At 38.5% G+C, this 18,652-nt stretch overlaps 1 protein-coding gene across 13 annotated transcripts in view; it reads left to right on the forward strand.

The window, feature by feature from the left end:
* Window positions 1-7,415, forward strand: part of ATL2 (atlastin GTPase 2) — a 71,932-nt gene extending 64,517 nt beyond the window's left edge. For 6 of the 13 annotated variants that reach the window (XM_003481236.4, XM_021087617.1, XM_021087611.1 and 3 more), the window contains 5 exons: window positions 466-593; window positions 1,992-2,048; window positions 2,917-2,988; window positions 3,593-4,024; window positions 6,170-7,415. In XM_003481236.4, the coding sequence (XP_003481284.1) occupies window positions 466-593; window positions 1,992-2,048; window positions 2,917-2,988; window positions 3,593-4,024; window positions 6,170-6,289 (809 nt within the window). In that variant the 3' untranslated portion in view covers window positions 6,290-7,415. Of the gene's footprint in view, window positions 1-465; window positions 594-1,991; window positions 2,049-2,916; window positions 2,989-3,592; window positions 4,025-5,571; window positions 5,587-5,683 lie in introns of all 13 variants that reach the window. The other 7 variants (XM_005662612.3, XM_005662613.3, XM_021087612.1 and 4 more) reach the window with 3 other exon arrangements.

Genomic DNA, 18,652 nt, shown 5'->3' on the forward strand with positions numbered 1-18,652 from the left:
TAATTAGATTTGTCTGTTTCAAGGTGATAGTATGATTTTTTGTGTATGTTTTAGGATTATTTTAAGCATGATGGCAGAAAGCTTGAGGATTGACAAAACTTTAACAGTATGACTGGAAAAAAATTTAGTATTAGAATGTAATACAATTTCATGAATTGCTGGCCATTTTAAAAAAAGAATAGTTAATACTTAATGTGGGAATATGTGTTGGTACACTGTTTTATTATTTGAGCTGAAAGAATTATTGGAGATGAGGGAAATGGGGTAGTAAGTAGAGTAGGGGGGATTATATTTTTTCCTATGAGATGTGACAGTGAGGTGTGTTCGGATGAGTTTTTTTAAATTAATCTACACTGAAATATGGTACTTTTATTTCATGAAATAGAATTTTATTAACTCTTACCAATGGGGTCTTCTTTACTTCTCTTTTTTGATTAACATGCTGACTAATTCCATGTCCACTAGATATTGATGAAGACTTTAAAAGAGAACTTCGGAATCTGGTTCCATTGCTGCTTGCCCCAGAAAATTTAGTAGAAAAAGAGATAAGTGGATCTAAAGTCACTTGTAGAGATCTTGTAGAATACTTTAAGGTAGGAAAACTCATTTTAAATGACTTTGTCTAAGTTAGAAAAATAGCTGACTTAAAATTCATCTATATGTGTAAGAAATTTCTTACTATGTTAAAACAAAAAAGTAAAATTTATAATTTTTTTGCCTTGAATTGGGTGTATCAATGTTTAAGGATATTTAAGATTCTAACAGACAACTTGTATCTTCTAGACAGTGATTTTATTTATGAATTTAGAGTTACCCTACTTTTCTCCAGTTCTGATATGGAGAGTGAACCATTCACCATAATATTATAATACCACTCTATCATTTGAGAATGATAATAGGTACTGCAAGCATACTTCTGCATCTTCAGTTCTTTTTTTTTTTTTTTTTTGTCTTTTTGCTATTTCTTTGGGTTGCTCCCACGGCATATGGAGATTCCCAGGCTAGGGGTCGAATCGGAGCTATAGCCACTGGCCTATGCCAGAGCCACAGCAACGCGGATCCGAGCTGCGTCTGTAACCTACACCACAGCTCACGGCAATACCGGATCGTTAACCCACTGAGCAAGGGCAGGGACCGAACCTACAACCTCCTGGTTCCTAATCGATTCGTTAACCACTGCGCCACGATGGGAACTCCTGCATCTTCAGTTCTTACAAAAGTCTTCTCTCAGAGTTCTGAGGACTTGCTGAGAGCAGCTGAAAGTATCAAAACTTGTTTCTAAGCTCAAATTATTCATAGATTTTTTTTTCCCTCTCTGCTGTTGTTTAGTCATTATAGCTTGCTTGCCAGAGCAAAACCATTGTAGAGGGTTTTATTTATTGGTAGTAGATTTAAATAGGTGGAAGGGAAAATAGTGTAAACTAAGTGTATTTTTGTGTTATTTAATGGATACTTGATCTCTTTCATACTGTCTTTGTTTAGTTATGAATTAATTTAGAGTCAGGAAGGTGAGATGAAAGATTCCTATATGGAACTTACTTAAAAACTCTCATCTTTCCTTTTTACTCTTAAACCACAAATTAGGTAGGTTTGGTTTTTTTCTTCTTTTTTTCCCTTGAACTGCAATGTACTTTAAGCTGTTCAAAGTAAATTACTGAGTTAAAATGTTTCCTTACATATTTACTTGAAACATTGGCGGTAGGGGAGAATTATAGCCTTCTTTTCATAAAGTAAATGGCATTTTATATATAACTTTTATGAGACATAACTTTTATGCCAAGTTGGAATTACATTTAGAGACATTTCTCTAGGATATTATTTATAAATATATACATAATAATGTTGAGAATAGGGTTAACTTTGGAATGAGAGTGTATGCTTTTTAAAGCCTACACTTTCCTTTTAATAATGTGAACCATTTTTCTTAGTTTAGGGATGTGGAGCCAGATTACAATAACCTACTAATATAACAAGTCTTCTGTATTTTTTAGGCTTACATTAAAATTTATCAAGGAGAGGAACTTCCACATCCAAAGTCCATGCTTCAGGTAGTGTGTGTATGTTGTACGTACATTTATTTATGAAAGAGAAAAAAAGTCCTTGCTTTAGAGATAATTGCTGGAAATGGGGTGGTGCCTCTGTGCATGCACATACATTTTAGATGCTTAAGGCATGGGTCCTGAAGTGTTTCTGAGTTTTTGTAACCACAGATTGCAGACCTTGGACACACTCAGGCCATCAGAAATGAGGGTCCTCAGTACCTTCTCTTCAGTTGCTCAAATAAGAAAATTTCTGTTTAAGAAGATAGCTTCATATGGGCCTTGCTGAACCAGCCTGCTTCTGTTCTGAGTTTGATGAGGAAAGTTGTTTGAAATCTTGACATTAATACTAGAGAGCTGCTTCTAGTGAATATAGATTTTTTTTTCTTTTTAAAGACAATGTTATCTAAACCTAATTCTTCTTTTTTTTTTTTAAATTTACTACTTTGGGCAATTTCTCAGTCTTATAGTAGATTAAACACTGTCTTTATTTTTTCATAAAACTCATATAGTAAGCAGTTTTGTGGATTTAAAAATGTCTCTTGTGTAATAATACTGATTATGGGAGAACCATATAAGGAATTCTTGATTCTTTGCATCTGGAGACTTGGTACAATTTAGTGTTGTATCTGTTTAATTCTCTGTAATTTCCTGGGTGTATGTGGTTTTTCTACAAACTCATTTTAACAAACAAAATTGTTAGAAGCAATTATTATGACCTTTATGCAGGTGTTCCTTCTATTAGAAAGGAAAACTGGAAGTTGATATTTTTCTCTGATTCATTTTTAGACTTGGTCGTTGTACATAATTTTGTGGCTTAATCAGAATGTATAGTTATCAGTTATTTTGCATAAAACTGGCACATTTTATTTCTTAGGCAACAGCTGAAGCTAATAATCTTGCTGCAGTAGCAGGAGCAAGAGAGATTTACTGCAAAAGCATGGAGCAGGTTTGTAACTAAAATTTAAATTTGACACTAGAACGAGATAAAAGATTTTTTTATTTAAAATAATTGAGTCAATTTGTGCTCCTTATACATTGTCATGTTACATCATTCTCAAATTTCCCTTTATCATCTCTGCTGGAAATAAACTAAGAAATATTCCTATGGTTAAAGTGCATGTTATGGGTAGTAAACTATTACATAGATCACACTGCAGTATTTTCTGACACATGATTCAGAGTGCTGTTATTAGTAGCTTCTGATGTAAGTAACATTAGCTTAAGGCCAATAGCTTTTTCTATGCTGAGCGTATTACTAAGTATTAAAACATTAAAGTACCTTTTTTATGTGTTATCTTTTACTCAATGTCTTGCCAGCAGTCTTTTGTACTCTTTTGGTGTATTGCTGAGTCAAGTGAAGTCAGGTTCAACTGCCAGTGTAATTTTTTTTGTCTCTATTAGTCTGTAATTAATACCAATATTAATTAATTTGACATATGAACAAATTTAAAACTGAACTGTTAGGTGGTTTGACTTTTGAGACTTAGAAACTATGATCAGGGAATTATTTCCGGCATGTAATCTGTCCTGCTTCAATCCTGTCTGTGCAGGTATGTGGTGGGGACAAGCCTTACATTGCACCTTCGGATCTGGAGCGAAAACATCTGGATCTCAAGGAAGTGGCGATTAAACAGTTTCGTTCAGTAAAAAAAATGGGTGGAGATGAATTCTGCCGTCGTTATCAGGACCAGCTTGAGGCTGAAATTGAAGAAACCTATGCAAATTTTATTAAGCACAATGATGGCAAAAATATCTTCTATGCTGCTCGTACCCCTGCCACACTGTTTGCGGTCATGTTTGCTATGTACATAATCTCAGGACTGACTGGCTTCGTTGGCCTAAACTCTATAGCTGTCTTGTGTAACCTTGTCATGGGGTTAGCACTGACATCTCTTTGTACTTGGGCATATGTTAAATACTCTGGGGAGTTCAGAGAAATTGGAACAATGATTGATCAGATTGCTGAAACACTATGGGAACAGGTTGGTATCTATTTTTTGGTTTTTCAGTGACTAATCTCATCCCTCTGACTCCTACCCCTCCTCCAGTCCCCATTCCCACCCTATCTCCCCACGCCCCTCCATATTTGCACATGTGCTTTTACTTTATATGGGAAGCAGCAAAAAGATGCTTTCTGTTTTGTTTAGCTGTATAATCTGAATATAAAGTACGAACTGAAGGATTTTTTTCTTTTAAAGTTGTAATTATAGTGTGCTTTGGTTGGCTTATATCTATAATATCCTTTGGATAGATTCTTGGTCTTTAGCTTAATTGTACCAGACAAGTGGGCAGGGCCATAGTCTTTCAGGATTTTTTTTTTTTTTTTTTTTAAGAAAATATAATCAGTGCAAGAGTTAAGAAGGTAAGGAAAGAAGTTTGGAAATGCAATTCTTTTGCTCTAGAAAAGCAAAAGAAATTTTCTACTAATACTGGCAAGAAGCAATGCGTGCGTATATTCCAGGAAAAATAATGGATGATACTCATGTTTTCATTGCCATCCATGAAGATAGTAGTGTTTTACTGATGTACTGCAAAGAACAATCTTATAGAGAATTCTTACATCAAAGGAACTTTTTTGACCTCTGTACTCTGGAAATACTAATGAACAAAGCAAAGCACCACAAACAGAGAACCAGCTTTTCTTAATCATAATCTGTTATCTCAACCAGAATTCAAATCATGATTTTTTACCTCAAGCCAGAATTCAAAGTTGGGCCTGACAAGCATGTACTAAGGAGAGCCTTATTGTTTATCAGCCAACTGTTGTCTGGAATCGCCTGTGTTCAGAAAATCTCATTTAAGGACATTGTCATTAAAATGATGATCACCATGAAATACATGAGCATCGTGTCAAGGACCAGAATGAAAGCTACAGTTATTACTGAGGGACAGTATAAAAGGTGTTTTCAGATACCACTTCTGAACCGATGAAGTATTGGGCTTATTTGAAGGTCTAGGAGATTCCAGGTCCATGTTGGTTTTGACTTTAAATTCAGAGACTGAAGAAGTAAACCATTTTTTGAAGAAAGTTGATTGGATGTTGACTTTTATATTAATAATGTCATTATTTTATTCAGTGATCCACTATATTAGTTTGGATCTTATATTTATTCTTTAGAGAAATGCTCAACTTATTCAGATCTGACTGGAAGCTTGTATTTGGATATTTGTTAAACTTAAATTTTTATGTCTTAAAAAAAATCTCATTCTTCAGCCTCAAAGAAAGAGCTATCACTATTTCACTTGAAAATATTATCTACTTTAAAAATTTTGCACCATTACTAGTTTTCTGCAACATGAATTTCAGTAATTGTACAGTGTCATCTTTGAAAACCAGTCATCTCCTGTACAGCTTTGATTCTAGGATTTTAGAGTTGCCATTATTACAAAACAAGTAAATTGAAGATCTAAAGTGTGTAAAATTATTTTCGGTATAGTTGAGGTAAGATGATCACTAGGTCAGAAGATCTGTGCTGTGTCAACAAACTGTGTCTAAATTTTTTTGCATTTCTCTTTTCTTTTGCTTCAGAGGAGTCCCAGGAAGGTGAGAAACCTACAAAGTCTCAAATTCTTGTAGTCTTAAACTCTTTAACTTCAGGGCACTCTGAGTCATTCTCCTAACGAATCACTCCATGTTTTAGGTGTTTTCCAAACTGTTTGAAGTTACTAGACGTCGAATGGTTCATCGTGCTCTTTCATCAGCACAGCGACAGAGACTGTCATCCAACAATAACAAGAAGAAAAATTAGACAGTATTTTTAACTTTTTTCTCTATCTGAAGTGTTCACACTTATACATGTAGGACAATAAGCAGGACCGTCTGGGCCGGTCTGCATAAATGCTGTATACATACCAGATTTGATGCTGCATATAGGGTATGGAATTGCACATCCATCTCATAGGAATTGTAAATGGTTTGAATAGGAGGAAGTAATTTTTGTTGCATTATAAAATGTCTAACTGCATTATTTGTATGTCATAACTTTTTTGGGAGAAACATCTTTTTATTTCCCACATTCCTGGTTATTTTCTTCATTGCTTTGAATTGAATTTTTATATCTATTTTTATATGTAACTCTTTTTTTACCTCATGTTTTTATTTGTTTTGCACATTTCTCATACCACAGGTATTGAAGCCCCTGGGTGATAATTTGATGGAGGAAAACATAAGGCAGTCTGTAACAAACTCTATCAAAGCAGGCCTGACTGACCAGGTGTCTCATCATGCCAGATTAAAGACAGACTGACAGTTCATCTCCTCATGGACTCCACTCTCCCTTTTTTTCATGCTTGCTGTACAATGAGAACTCAATAAAAATAAACCAAAGTTTACAATCAACTGTAGAAGTAGTTTAGTATAACTGGCTTCACAGATGGCTGCCACAGAGTGTGAAATTGTTTGTTGGTTTTAAGCATTCTGTTCATGGCTCCTAAGACATGATGATTGCCTGAGGAGCATTAGTTTATCATGCACACTAGTGCCATGTTTAATTCTTTTTTTTTTTTTTTTCTTTTTACTTAATCTGATGTTAGTGAAATTTGTCTTACGTGAAAGGATGTTTCAGGGAAATATTTTAAGAAATCTATTTAGAGTCTCTTTAACACAGTGTCCCATTGAAATTTTAATTTTTAGAGAAGTTATGAATCACTGTATCAAGAATCAGATTGGAATGACAATGAAGCCTTTATTGAGCCACGACTTTAAAAGTATATATTGCTTTACTGCCTTCAATACCAGTATTACATAAATGCATGTATCAGAAGCTTCACAGAAATTACATGACTCTTATAGCTAAGAAAGTGATTCTGAGGTGTACATTTGTCTTGCCTTTTTAAATTTATAAACCTGCCCTAAAAGGAGATGCATATCTGGGAAACTGAACTGTCTTTATGCAGTTTAGCCTTCATGTACATAAAATAATGCCATTAATTTTATTGGGGGAGAAATTCCATCCAAAAATGTTGCCTACAGCTATGAGTTAAGAGTGTCTGTACAGTGTGTAGCTTTTATTTTCTAAAATCACAGATAGGGCATGTATATGAATTATAAATATATAAATACGATTTTGTATTAAAAGTTTTGTAGTTTATGGCAAAATCTGGTTCTGTGGTAGGCTAATTGAGTACAGTCCCTGTGAAGGAATGTTTGTGGCTCATGTCAGTGTGTGAATGCATAGACAATTTGAAGTTTTTGATATATTTGTGATATTTATCTCCCTGAGCACTGCAATCTCACTACCGCCCCTCCCCACCCATCCACCCAAGGGAGTTCAATGGGAATGTTTATTGTGACTTTGTCCTCTGTTGCATTTTAAAGTTATTTCCTGTAATTTATTTTCAGTACATAATTAAAAATTTGTTGTATATATAAAATGGAACTTGTGATTCTTTTTTAAGGAATTCGTTAACATGTATTCCGTTACATAAATCATATTTGTTGATACTGAAAAGAGCATGAGTGGGAAACGCCCAAGTGAGAGCTCTAAGGTATTGTACCTCAAAGCTGAGCTTCTAAAGTTATTTTTCTGTGTCTGTCTCTGCTGTGATTAGCCTAGGGGATTTGTGTGTTTGTGTGTGTGTGTGTGTGTGTGTGTGTGTGTGTGGTATATAAGGCTAACATTTTGCAATACTTTCGTAGCCTTCTTTGTGAACACCTATTAAAGCTCCTAGTTTGGTTTTTAAGTGAAGAGAATTCAGATGTTGAGTTGCATGCCCAAAAGCTCTAAATTTACTTTGTAAATATAACCCCCCTTCAAATCCTGTTTTTACATGGATTGTATTTGTTTCCATCTGTATTAAACTGTTGCCAACACATCTGTTCTTAAACAGAATCCACCTGAAAAATGTCTCTTTCTTTCACCACCTAGTTTTATGAATGCTGTGGACTGTTTTTATGAATGGAAAAAAATAAAGTTTGTTGTGTAATTGCAGTTCTTCTGAAATTAAAGACCCATAGCTTACTTAAAACAAAACAAAAGAGTTGTGAAATCTAGACCATTGGATTTCTTGGTATTTCTTGTTGGAAAGAGTATGTTTTCCCTAAAGAAGATATAATTCTGTAAAGGATTCCAAGAACGTACTTTAGTTTCAGCTGGAAGACTCTGAATATTGTTAAGCAAGAAGCAATACAAGGGATTAAAGACAAACTCAAAACTGTTGACTGAAATAACTTAGGTGTTAGTATATTTCATGTGCTACAACGTTTTAGTAATATGTATTAATTATAAGGTAGGTTTTTTAAAGAGAAACGATAAACATTGTCTCTAATTAAGACAAATAATTTACTTTTGTGGAAAGAGCTATCAATCGTGACCCTACTACTGAGTATGCCATATATATTTCTCAAGCTAGTTGTCCTTGTTTCGCTGGGCACATTCTACTTGGAAAAAAAATGAGTGGCAGTGTTTAAGTTTTGTTTTGTTTTTCTTTGGGCTGCACCCATGTTACATGGAAGTTCCTGGGCCAGGGATTGAACCCGAGGTGCTGCTGTTACCTCTGCCACAGCAGTGGCAACACTGGATCCTTAACCCCCTGTGCCAGGCCAGGGATCAAACCTGTGCCACTGCAGAACAACATGAATCCTTAACCTGCTGTACCACAGCAGGAACGCTTAAGTTTGGAGGGTTTATATTTTTGTTGAACTTTGGGGCTTTCTTTTGTCATTTTACTTCCAGAATTGGGCAGGCTAGGGTCTTTACCCTTGCTGTAGGTTTGAGTGCTGCTGGTGTTAGCTACATTATTTCATTATTGTGGGCTTAAAAAAATAGGCCTCAGGGAGTTGCCTTGGGATTCAGCAGTAACAAACCCAACTAGTATCCATGAGGACAAGGGTTCGATTCCCTGGCCTCGCTTAGTTGGTTAAGGATCTGGCATTGCCTTGAGCTGCGGTGTAGGTCACAGACTCAGCTCGAATCTGGCATTGCTGTGGTGTAAACCGGCAGCTGCAGCTCCAGTTCGACCCCTAGCCTGGGGACCTCCATATGCCATGGGGGCAGCCCTAGAAAGACCAAAAAAAGAAGAAGAAAAAAGGCTTTAACTTTGTTACAAGAAATTTCAGAAAACAATGATTTTGCTCTTAGCAGTCCACTGTGTATAAAGTCTTTTTAAGCAGTTGCTTATTAGCTCTTGAGCTTTCTGGTTAGCTGCTTCTCTGTTCCTGTGGGTTGTTTGGGTCTGTTGCACACTTAGATTTCAGCATTTTATTTCTGGCTTGAATTTTCTCTTACATTGACCAGCACCTGAATATTTTTCCATTTGTGTCTTAGATGTGGGGTGATGGTGAAAATCAACTTGGAGAGCTGGCAGCTGTTTTTGGCAGCCATCTTCCTCCTTGGCTGGGGTTTACTAGTCAAATGACTGCCTTACTTGGATTCAGTCTGGAGCCTCTGTCAGAGAGGGAACTTTTTGGAATCGTCCACTTGGCTTTTGGACAAAGGTATATTGGGTCTTGCCAAGCAGGACAGAGAAATGCCACCTTCTCTACCTGTCAGATGTTAGGAATTTCTCCTCTGCAGACTTGCAACTTGCTGGAATTTAGGCTGATGCGTTGCTCTACCATTGACATACTTCAGTGTGACACAGCCTCTATTATGTTCTTTTAAATTTGTGACGTTTTCGGTTCTTTGGTGTCAAAACCAGCAGCGGATCAGGTCAAAAGCGCCGAACGATGAGTTAAAAAGGCTTAGAAGAGGGGGCCACAGCTTTTACGTAGCTCACTTGTACATACATTAGCACTTTTTGTACAACGGTGTTGTGGTAGGAAATCACCTCATCACAAGGGGAGTCTTAGGCTTGCAAACCAGGATTCTCTTCTTCCACACCTCCAGGGGTTTGAGTCAGTGGAAAGTTTCAGACAAAGACGAATAACATCCCTAAGTCAAGGCTCCATGTGGCTGCGTTCTGAGTACTGAAAGGTAGAGAAAAGATTTTGTTAATAATGAAACAAGATGAAAATTACCCTTAATATACATTTAAAAAACCAAGTCCTATGAGGCAAGAAGTGAAAATCTTCCTGTCCTTTGGATTGTACACCTCAGAGGTAACCATGTATTTGGTGTGTATGCTATCAGAATCTTTCTCTGTGCTCACTGACACATCTATATATATGCATAAAATATACTCGATGTTTATTTTACATAAAAATAGAACTATGGAGTTCCCATCATGGCTCAGTGGTTACAAACCTGACTAGTCTCCATGAGGACATGGTTCAATCCCTGGCCTCACTCAGCAGGTTAAGGATTCCACATTGCTTGAGATGTGTAGGTTGCACACATGGCTCGGATCTGGCATTGCTGTGACTGTGGCATAGGCCGGTGGCTATAGCTCCAATTCGACCCCTAGGCTGAGAACCTCCATTTGCTGCAGGTTTGGCCCTAAAAAGAAAAAAAAAAACAAAAAAAACTGCCTTGTACGTAGTATTTTTTCATATACCAATGGCATTTTCATAGGCCATTAAGTAATTCTTTAATGCTCCGTGATTGCTTTGATCCTGAGGGTGGATGGGGTTTTGAGCAGAGGGCACTGGACCTTGGATCTCTGCTAACAGTTATGACAATTCCCAAGGATTGGTGGGGAGAGTCAAATATGTGGAGGGAACTTGGGTACCATAGAAAATTTGTACAGAGTTCCCGTTGTGGCTCAGTGGTTAACGAATCTGACTAGGAACCGTGAGGTTGTGGGTTCGATCCCTGACCTTGTTCAGTGGGTTAAGGATCTGGCATTGCCGTGAGCTGTGGTGTATGTAGGTTGCAGACATGGCTTGGATCCCTCATTGATGTGGCTCTGGTGTAGGCTGGCAGCAACAGCTCTGATTAGACCCCTAGCTTGGGAACCTCCATATGCCGCGGGATCAGCCCTAGAAAAGGCAAAAAACAAAAAAAAAAAAAAAAAGGTGTATGATTTTGCTTGTCCTAAAGCTCCATCTGCTGGCTCTATTTGGCCCAGAGTCTCTGATAACTACTTCCTGAAGCTTGTCCATAACTTTTTGTTTGTTTGTTTTGGTGGGGTAGGGTGGGAGTAACTTGGACTGTTATTTAAATAACAGTTTTTAACTTTCTGACAAGTTTATAAGACAAACAACTTGGTCGTTACAGTAGAAAATGGGTCTAAGCAAGAAAGTCATCTAAAATGGCATAGTTTAGACTTCCCAGTCACAAGGTGTGAAGACTACTGACACTTGGTGTAAACTAGAACTGGAGAACACTTAAACTTCAACTCCAGGAAACAGACTGACTTTCAGTAAGTTCCTTAGCTGGGGAGTTCCCGTCATGGCTCAGTGGTTAACGAATCCAACTAGGAACCATGAGGTTGCGGTTCGATCCTGGCCTTACTCAGTGGGTTAAGGATCTGGCATTGCCGTGAGCTGTGAGGTAGGTTGCAGATGCAGCTTGGATCTGGCATGGCTGTGGCTGTGGCATAGGCCGGCGACTACAGCTCCAACTGAACCCTAGCCTGGGAACCTGCATATGCCACCAGTGCGGCCCTAGAAAAGACAAAAAAAAAAAAAAAAAATTCTCAGCTGGGTTAAACTCTCTGGAAGGAAGAAACCATTCTTCCTGTATCTTTTAATCTTTCATATTATCTAGTGGTTTTGTACATGGTAAATGCTCCGAGTATTTTAACGCGGGCCAATCAACTTCATTCCATTCACCCACCTTCATACTTAATCATATACCATCCACTATAGATGAGTGAGGTGATGATGTGGCACCTAGGGGCCCCCAAGTACCTTGGCCTCAGAATACTAAAGAACATGATCACTAACTAAAAAATACCTAGTAAAATAACTTTGGGGTAGGGTGAGGGTAGGTTAGCCTTAAGGATTTGGATTGTCTTTAGAACTTTATTATACTGACTTGATCTAATGCCGCTTCTTAAATATCTGCTCTTAAGCTCTTAGAGAATTGGATTTACAGACCTGCCTAATAAGGAGATACGAGTTGGCATATTCATTGCGTATCTCTAGGAATGTTAACATTGCTTAGAACAGAGGAGAGAACAGTTAGTTCTTCCAAGGAGGACCGAAGGTTTTACAGGAGGCAAAAGCCCCAAACCAAAGCATTTAGCATTTAAACAAAACACCAGCAGTGCTGGTGTAACAAAAACCTCGGAGTGGGGATTTTAACCCCTGTTTTGAGTCATTTGAGGCTCATAGAGGTTGCCCACTTTTAAGAAAGGGTTCTGGGGTTGGAAACCAGATCTACTGGCTTTGGAGTCCAGATAGCCAGGAACCGCCTACACTATTGCACCGCTGAGAAAAATAAGCATACCAGCACAGGAGAGGGCAGGAGGGCAACAGTGAGGAGGAAGGCAGCAGTGGTCTAGGTGGGCTCCAGTGTAGGAGGTGGTGTCCCAGGGCAGAGATGGATGAAGCTGTAAAAATACGGATCAGATCGTGAAGTGCCTTACAGACCAGGTGGAGGGATTTGGCATTTAGATGTTAAGGACATAGGTGTGATTCTTAGAAAAACGGATCAGTTAAGCAGCAGTTTTACTTGTCTAGATAGTTTCTCAAAATATGGTTTTATTTATTTATTTTAATCAGAATCACCTGGAGTGCTTGTTGAAATGCACGTTGTTGCTCTGCTCCACACTCAAATGAAGTCAAGTTTGTATTTTTAATAGGCCCTTAGATCATTCTGATGCATACTGGACTTTTTAAGATCCAGTATTTGAGAAGTGTTTCCTGATGGGTAGTAGGGTTATTGATTTCTGCTGTTTTTATACTTATCAGGAAAGCTTTCTATAGGGCTGAAATTATGTTCTTATATGTTTACCTGAGATGGAGGTAGAGCCTGTGTCAGAAAGGACAGTTATTGACCTTAGATTAAAACTATATTCTTCCATATTAAAGTGAATATTGGGAGTTCCCGTTGTGGCTCAGTGGTAACAAACCTGACTAGTATTCATGAGGACACAGGTTTGATCCCTGGCCCCGCTCAGTGGGTTAAGGATCTGGTGTTGCTGTGAGCTGTGGCATAGGTTTCAGATGTGGCTGCATTCTGGCATTGCTGTGGTATAGGCCAGCAACTGCAGCTCTGATTCAACCCCTAGCCTGGGAACTTCCATATGCCATGGGTGCGAACCTAAAAAGCACAAAAACAAAACAACAAAAACTTCCATTCTGCTTCACAAGCCTTGAACTTGTTCTGTCTCTTAAAATACTTTACCTGAAGAACAAACTGGTTTTAGGCACAGCTGATCATTGCAATCTTTTAATTTTATTTCATTAGGGAAATGATAGAAGACTCGACAGTGTTCCTTGCATCATTCACCTTTGAATGCAAAGAAAAGAACCCCAGGGCTAAATCCTAAATTCTCTATAAATCAGCAGAGATTACACTTTCTATCAAAGAATAATATTCAAAAAAAAAGGTTCAAACTTGACTGTCATACATCTATAATGAGTATTTGTCAACTTTATTCACCTCTTGAATGAGAAAACTGATGAGACAAAGCTGGCTCAAAGCAGAATTGGAGGAACAGGAGTTATGGAGTCCGCTGGGAAGGGCAGTTTGAAATGAGTGTGCTGAATGATCTGAGCCCTCCAAAGTGTAGCAAAGGAAAACATCTAATTTAGCAAGGCTCAGAATTTTGTTCTCAGAATCGCATTACACTCTGAAAAAGCGAAGACCCCAAATGGTTATCAATATTAACCTTATCAGAAACTAAAACAAAAACTGTTGAATTATTACAGTTGACCCTTGAACAAGGCAAGCGTTAGGGTCACCCACCCTCCCACAGTCAGAAACCCAGGGATAACTTTACCCTACATCCTGGGTTCTGCATTTGGGGATTCAACCTAACTATGGATCTCATAGACAGCAATTGGTATCTACTGAAAAAAAATCCATGTGTAAGTGGACCTATACAGTTCAAACCTGTGTTATTCAAAGGTCAACTGTATTTAAGAAATTGTTTTTTATCCAGACAAAACTCTACTTAAAAAAGACACATGCACCCGCATGTTCATTGCAGCACTATTCACAATAGCCAGGACATGGAAACAACCCAAATGTCCATCAACAGATGATTGGATTCGGAAGATGTGGTATATATACACAATGGAATACTACTCAGCTATAAAAAGGAACAAAATAATGCCATTTGCAGCAACATGGATGGAACTAGAGATTCTCATACTGAGTGAAATGTCAGAAAAAGACAAATACCATATGATATCACTTATAACTGGAATCTAATATCCAGCACAAATGAACATCTCCACAGAAAAGAAAATCATGGACTTAGAGAATAGACTTGTGGCTGCCCGACAGGAGAGGGAGGGAGTAGGAGGGATTGGGAGCTTGGGGTTATCAGGTACAACTTAGAATAGATGTACAAGGAGATCCTGCTGAGTAGCATTGAGAACTATGTCTAGGTACTCATATTGCAGCAGAACAAAGGGTGGGGCAAAAAAATGTATACATGTAAGAGTAACTTGATCTCCATGCTGTACAGCGGGAAAAAAATATTAAAGAAAAAAATTTTTTAAAGCCCATTATATGTTAACATTTTTTAAATGAAAAATAACTTCAGATATATTTTGAGAAAAAAGACATTGTTTTACACTTTTGCAAATAGAACACTTATTGGCTTATCAGAAGACAGCTGAGTTCTCATATCAGTTTTTGCATTCATATGTTGCAATATGGTGTTTTGGATGAAATATATGAAGAAAAATCTGGCCTCACATAGTTATGCTATTTGAAAGAGAGGGCCTGACAGAATCCCAAAAGTGTCTTGGAAACCCTCGGGGGTCCTTAGATTATGCTTTGAGAACCACTGCCCTAGATTAAGAAATACCCTTGGCAGGCAATTAAACAATGCCTCTGTATGACTTTGAAAGGACATGCTGTAGTGTGTTTTCTTTTTTTTAAATTAATTAATTTATTTATGTTTATTACTCAAATGAATTGATCACATCTGTAGTTTGTACTGTGTTTTCTTATTTCCAAGTTTTGGATAATTTTTCTTAATACTTCAAAGCCCAGGTCAAGTTCCTGTCACCAGAAATAGACTGGGCCAGACAGACCAAATTCCACCTATAAACAGTGGGAACTGAGACTGTGTTGTAAACTATTTCTTTAAACAACCTCCCCTCCCCAAAATATCCTTTTCCTCTCAATAGAATATGCATTTAAGAAACTTAAAAAAAAATCATCTTTAATACTTTGAACTTGTCAGAGATAAACAGATAGCCTTCCTTTTTATTTTATTTTCTATGTTTTTAGTTTTATTTATTTATTTTTTTCTTTTTATGGTTGCACCTATGGCATATGGAAGTTCCTGGGCTAGAGGTCAAACTGGAGCTGCAGCTGCTGGCCTACATGACAGCCACAAGTCACGCCAGATCCGAGCTGCATCTTCAACCTATGCTGCAGCTTGTGACAATGCCAGATCCTTAACCCACTGAGCAAGGCCAGGGATTGAACCCACATCCTCACAGACACTATTTCAGGTTCTTAACTCACTGAGCTTCAATGAGAACTTCAACTTCTCCCTTTAAAAAAATTTTTCCATTGAGTTCCCCTCGTGGCTTAGCGGAAATGAATCTGACCAGAATCCATGAGGATGCAGCTTCTATCTGCGGCCTTTCTCAGTGGATTAAGGATCTGACATTGTCATGAGCTGGGAACTGGCATTTGCTGTGGTGTTGGCCGGCAGTCACAGCTCTTGGTTTGAGCCTGGGAACCTCCATATGCCATGAGTGCGGCCCTAAAAAGACCAAAAAAAATTTTTTTCCTTCCAGGCTGTTATTTGTGTTGGTGTATAAAAGTAAGCATGTGTTTGAACTTGAGACCATGATTTTAAAAAATGTAATGTATTTTAAAATATATCATAAGCCTGTTTAAAATTGAAGTTTAGTTGATTTAGAATGTGTTAATGTCTGCTGTACAGTAAAATGATTCAGTTATATACATATTCTTTTTCATTATGATTTTTCTCAGGATATGGAATATATAGTTCCCTGTGCTATACAGTAGGACCTTGTTTATCCTGAGCCTTTTTTTTTTTATGACAGTAAATCATGTTCTAAGTTTTTTTAACAGCTTTTATTTTGTTAAAATTTATCTAGTTTCATGATGTTGCATATTTGATGTTTTCATGTTTGGTGTGTTAACAACACAGCAGTGGATAACCTTGTACCTATGTCTTTGTGCATTTTTCTGCTAATAACCAGGAGACTGGGACCAATTCTAGAAACAGAATTACTGACCCGTGGAAGCTCTGTTCCAGCATACACCTTCTCTAGCAGTGCGTGAGAATACCAGCCCGCCAGCATGACAACTATTCCTGTAAGGCTGAGAAAGTCAAGGCAAATTGCCTGTAGGCACAGAGCTACTGACTTTTTCTATACCAACCAGACATCTTAGTTCTCATGGCAGAATCCTCCCTAGCTAGTTTCAGTAGGAAGGGATACACAAAGGCTATTAGAAATTTGCAGAGTTGGAGTTCCCGTCATGGCTCAGCAGAAACGAATCTGACTAGTAACCATGAGGACACAGTTTTGATCCCGGGCCTTGATCAGCGGGTTAAGAACCCAGCGTTGCCATGAAATGTGGTATAGGTCGCAGACACAGTTCAGATCTGGCGTGGCTGTGGTTGTGGCACAGGCTGGCAGCTAGCTACAGCTCTGATTCGACCCCTAGCCCGGGAACTCCATATGATGTGGGTGCTGCCCTAAAGAAAAAAAAAAAAGAAAGAATGAAACGAAGGAAGAAGTGAAAGAAAAGAAAGAAAAAGAAATTTGCAGAGTTTTTGGAGAAGCTAGTCTGACCTAGGAACAACTCCCAGGTCCACACCTCAGATCTGACTGTGTCATAGCACTGTAGCCATAACATATAGACTCGATTTTGGGTGGTGGGAAGAGCCCCCATGCCCACTGACTTCATAAGTGGGCTGCCTTTGCTGGCCTGGACCTTCTCTGTTTTCTCTGCAAATTCGCTTTTGAAAAAAATCTTGCACAGTTATATCTGATTTACCAATCAGACCCTAATATACCTGTTGTATTAATTTTAAAACTTCAATGTACTTAAAGAAAGTTACTCTTCATGAGGTGGGTAGGCTTTACTCTTGGGCAATTATCCAAGTGAGAAGAAGCAGTTTGAAACACTTGGGGTAGGGACAAATGTTCACCACATCACTTCTGGATGCTCAACATCAACGTATCCCTTCCTCCATCCTCAGATCTCCAGCCCGCAAAACACAGTGCAATGTCCCTTGTACAAAATACACGCTCTCCTCTGAAGGGGAAGCCCCAAATTTCAGTTTTTTGCATTCAGCTCTATCTTCAGGATTTTGGTTTAATGTTCATTCTTCTAATTTAAACACATTCCCTTCTTCATGCTCTGAAACCATGGATAAATTGTAATCAACAGAGGCTGTATACAATAGTAGGGGAAAGAAGAGGGGAAGTTAGCATATACACTTTTTTTTTTCCTGCTTCTTAGGGCCGGACCCAAGGTATGTGGAGGTTCCAGGCTAGGGGTCTAACCAGAGCTACAGCTGCCGGTTTACACCACAGTCCCAGCAACACCAGATCTGAGCCGCGTCTGCGACCTACACCACAGCTCACGGCAACGCCAGATCCTTAACCCAGTGAGTGAGGCCAGGGATTGAACACAAAACCTCATGGTTACTGGTCAAATTCGTTTCTGCTGCACCACAATAGGAACTCCTAGCATATAAATAACTTAAATAACATAACTCACCAGCAAGGAGAAATATAGGGTTATAGCTGATATTTACCCAACATGAGTTGCCTTTGCCCTCAGCCACAACTTGGTCTGACTTTACCTGGTGGAGTGCCCTTGACCTTTATTCTCGAGAGATCTGAGCCCTGGATGGCCCTGTACTTCTCCAGAATTGCTAGAGTCCTGTTGCTGCTCACCATTGGCAGGAAGTACAAGAAGATTCCTTACTTTCTGGACATGCCTGCAGTCTGTCTTAGGTAGCACCCAGCTCCTACTTTCCCTAATACCCAGAGTCAAGGACCTCAGCTGAAAGGGTCAACACTCCTTCCTGCACCCCATTCTCTTTGCTTGTTTATGGTATGATATACAGAGCCTGAAATAGCTAAATGCCAGCCTCAACTGGTAGAAAGCTTCTTCCGGTGGAAACACTTCTCTTGGCCATTTTCGATATCACATCCACTGGCACTTAATTATATTCCTTTTAGAAGTGTTCTGCAAACACTGATGTTTTGACTCCTCAGAGAAACCTAAGCTTCAGGGCAGGTATGCCGGCGGCATATCACATGTCAAAATCTTCGCCCTAATGTGTGTTTTTCATATTCAATAAACCCACCCCCAACAAAAAATGATGCCTATCCTTTTCATCCTTGCCTTCACTGGTGCTTGAGAGACATAAGGAGAATGACTGGATGGCTGGTAGTAGGAGGGGTCTCTGGAGACAAGGATGAAGATAACATGGAGAATTTATGATGTCTCAACCAGTTCTGCCAGCTTGGGAACAATCATATGTCTTTTTTTAACCTTGTGGCTTAAATGAATGAATGATGTCTTTTTAGGGCCACACCCGCGGCATGTGGAGGTTCCCAGGCTAGGAGTTGAATCAGAGCTTGTAGCTGCCGGCCTACACCGCAG

The sequence above is a fragment of the Sus scrofa genome, chromosome 3 (genome assembly GCF_000003025.6).
Source record: "Sus scrofa isolate TJ Tabasco breed Duroc chromosome 3, Sscrofa11.1, whole genome shotgun sequence".
NCBI lineage: Eukaryota > Metazoa > Chordata > Mammalia > Artiodactyla > Suidae > Sus > Sus scrofa.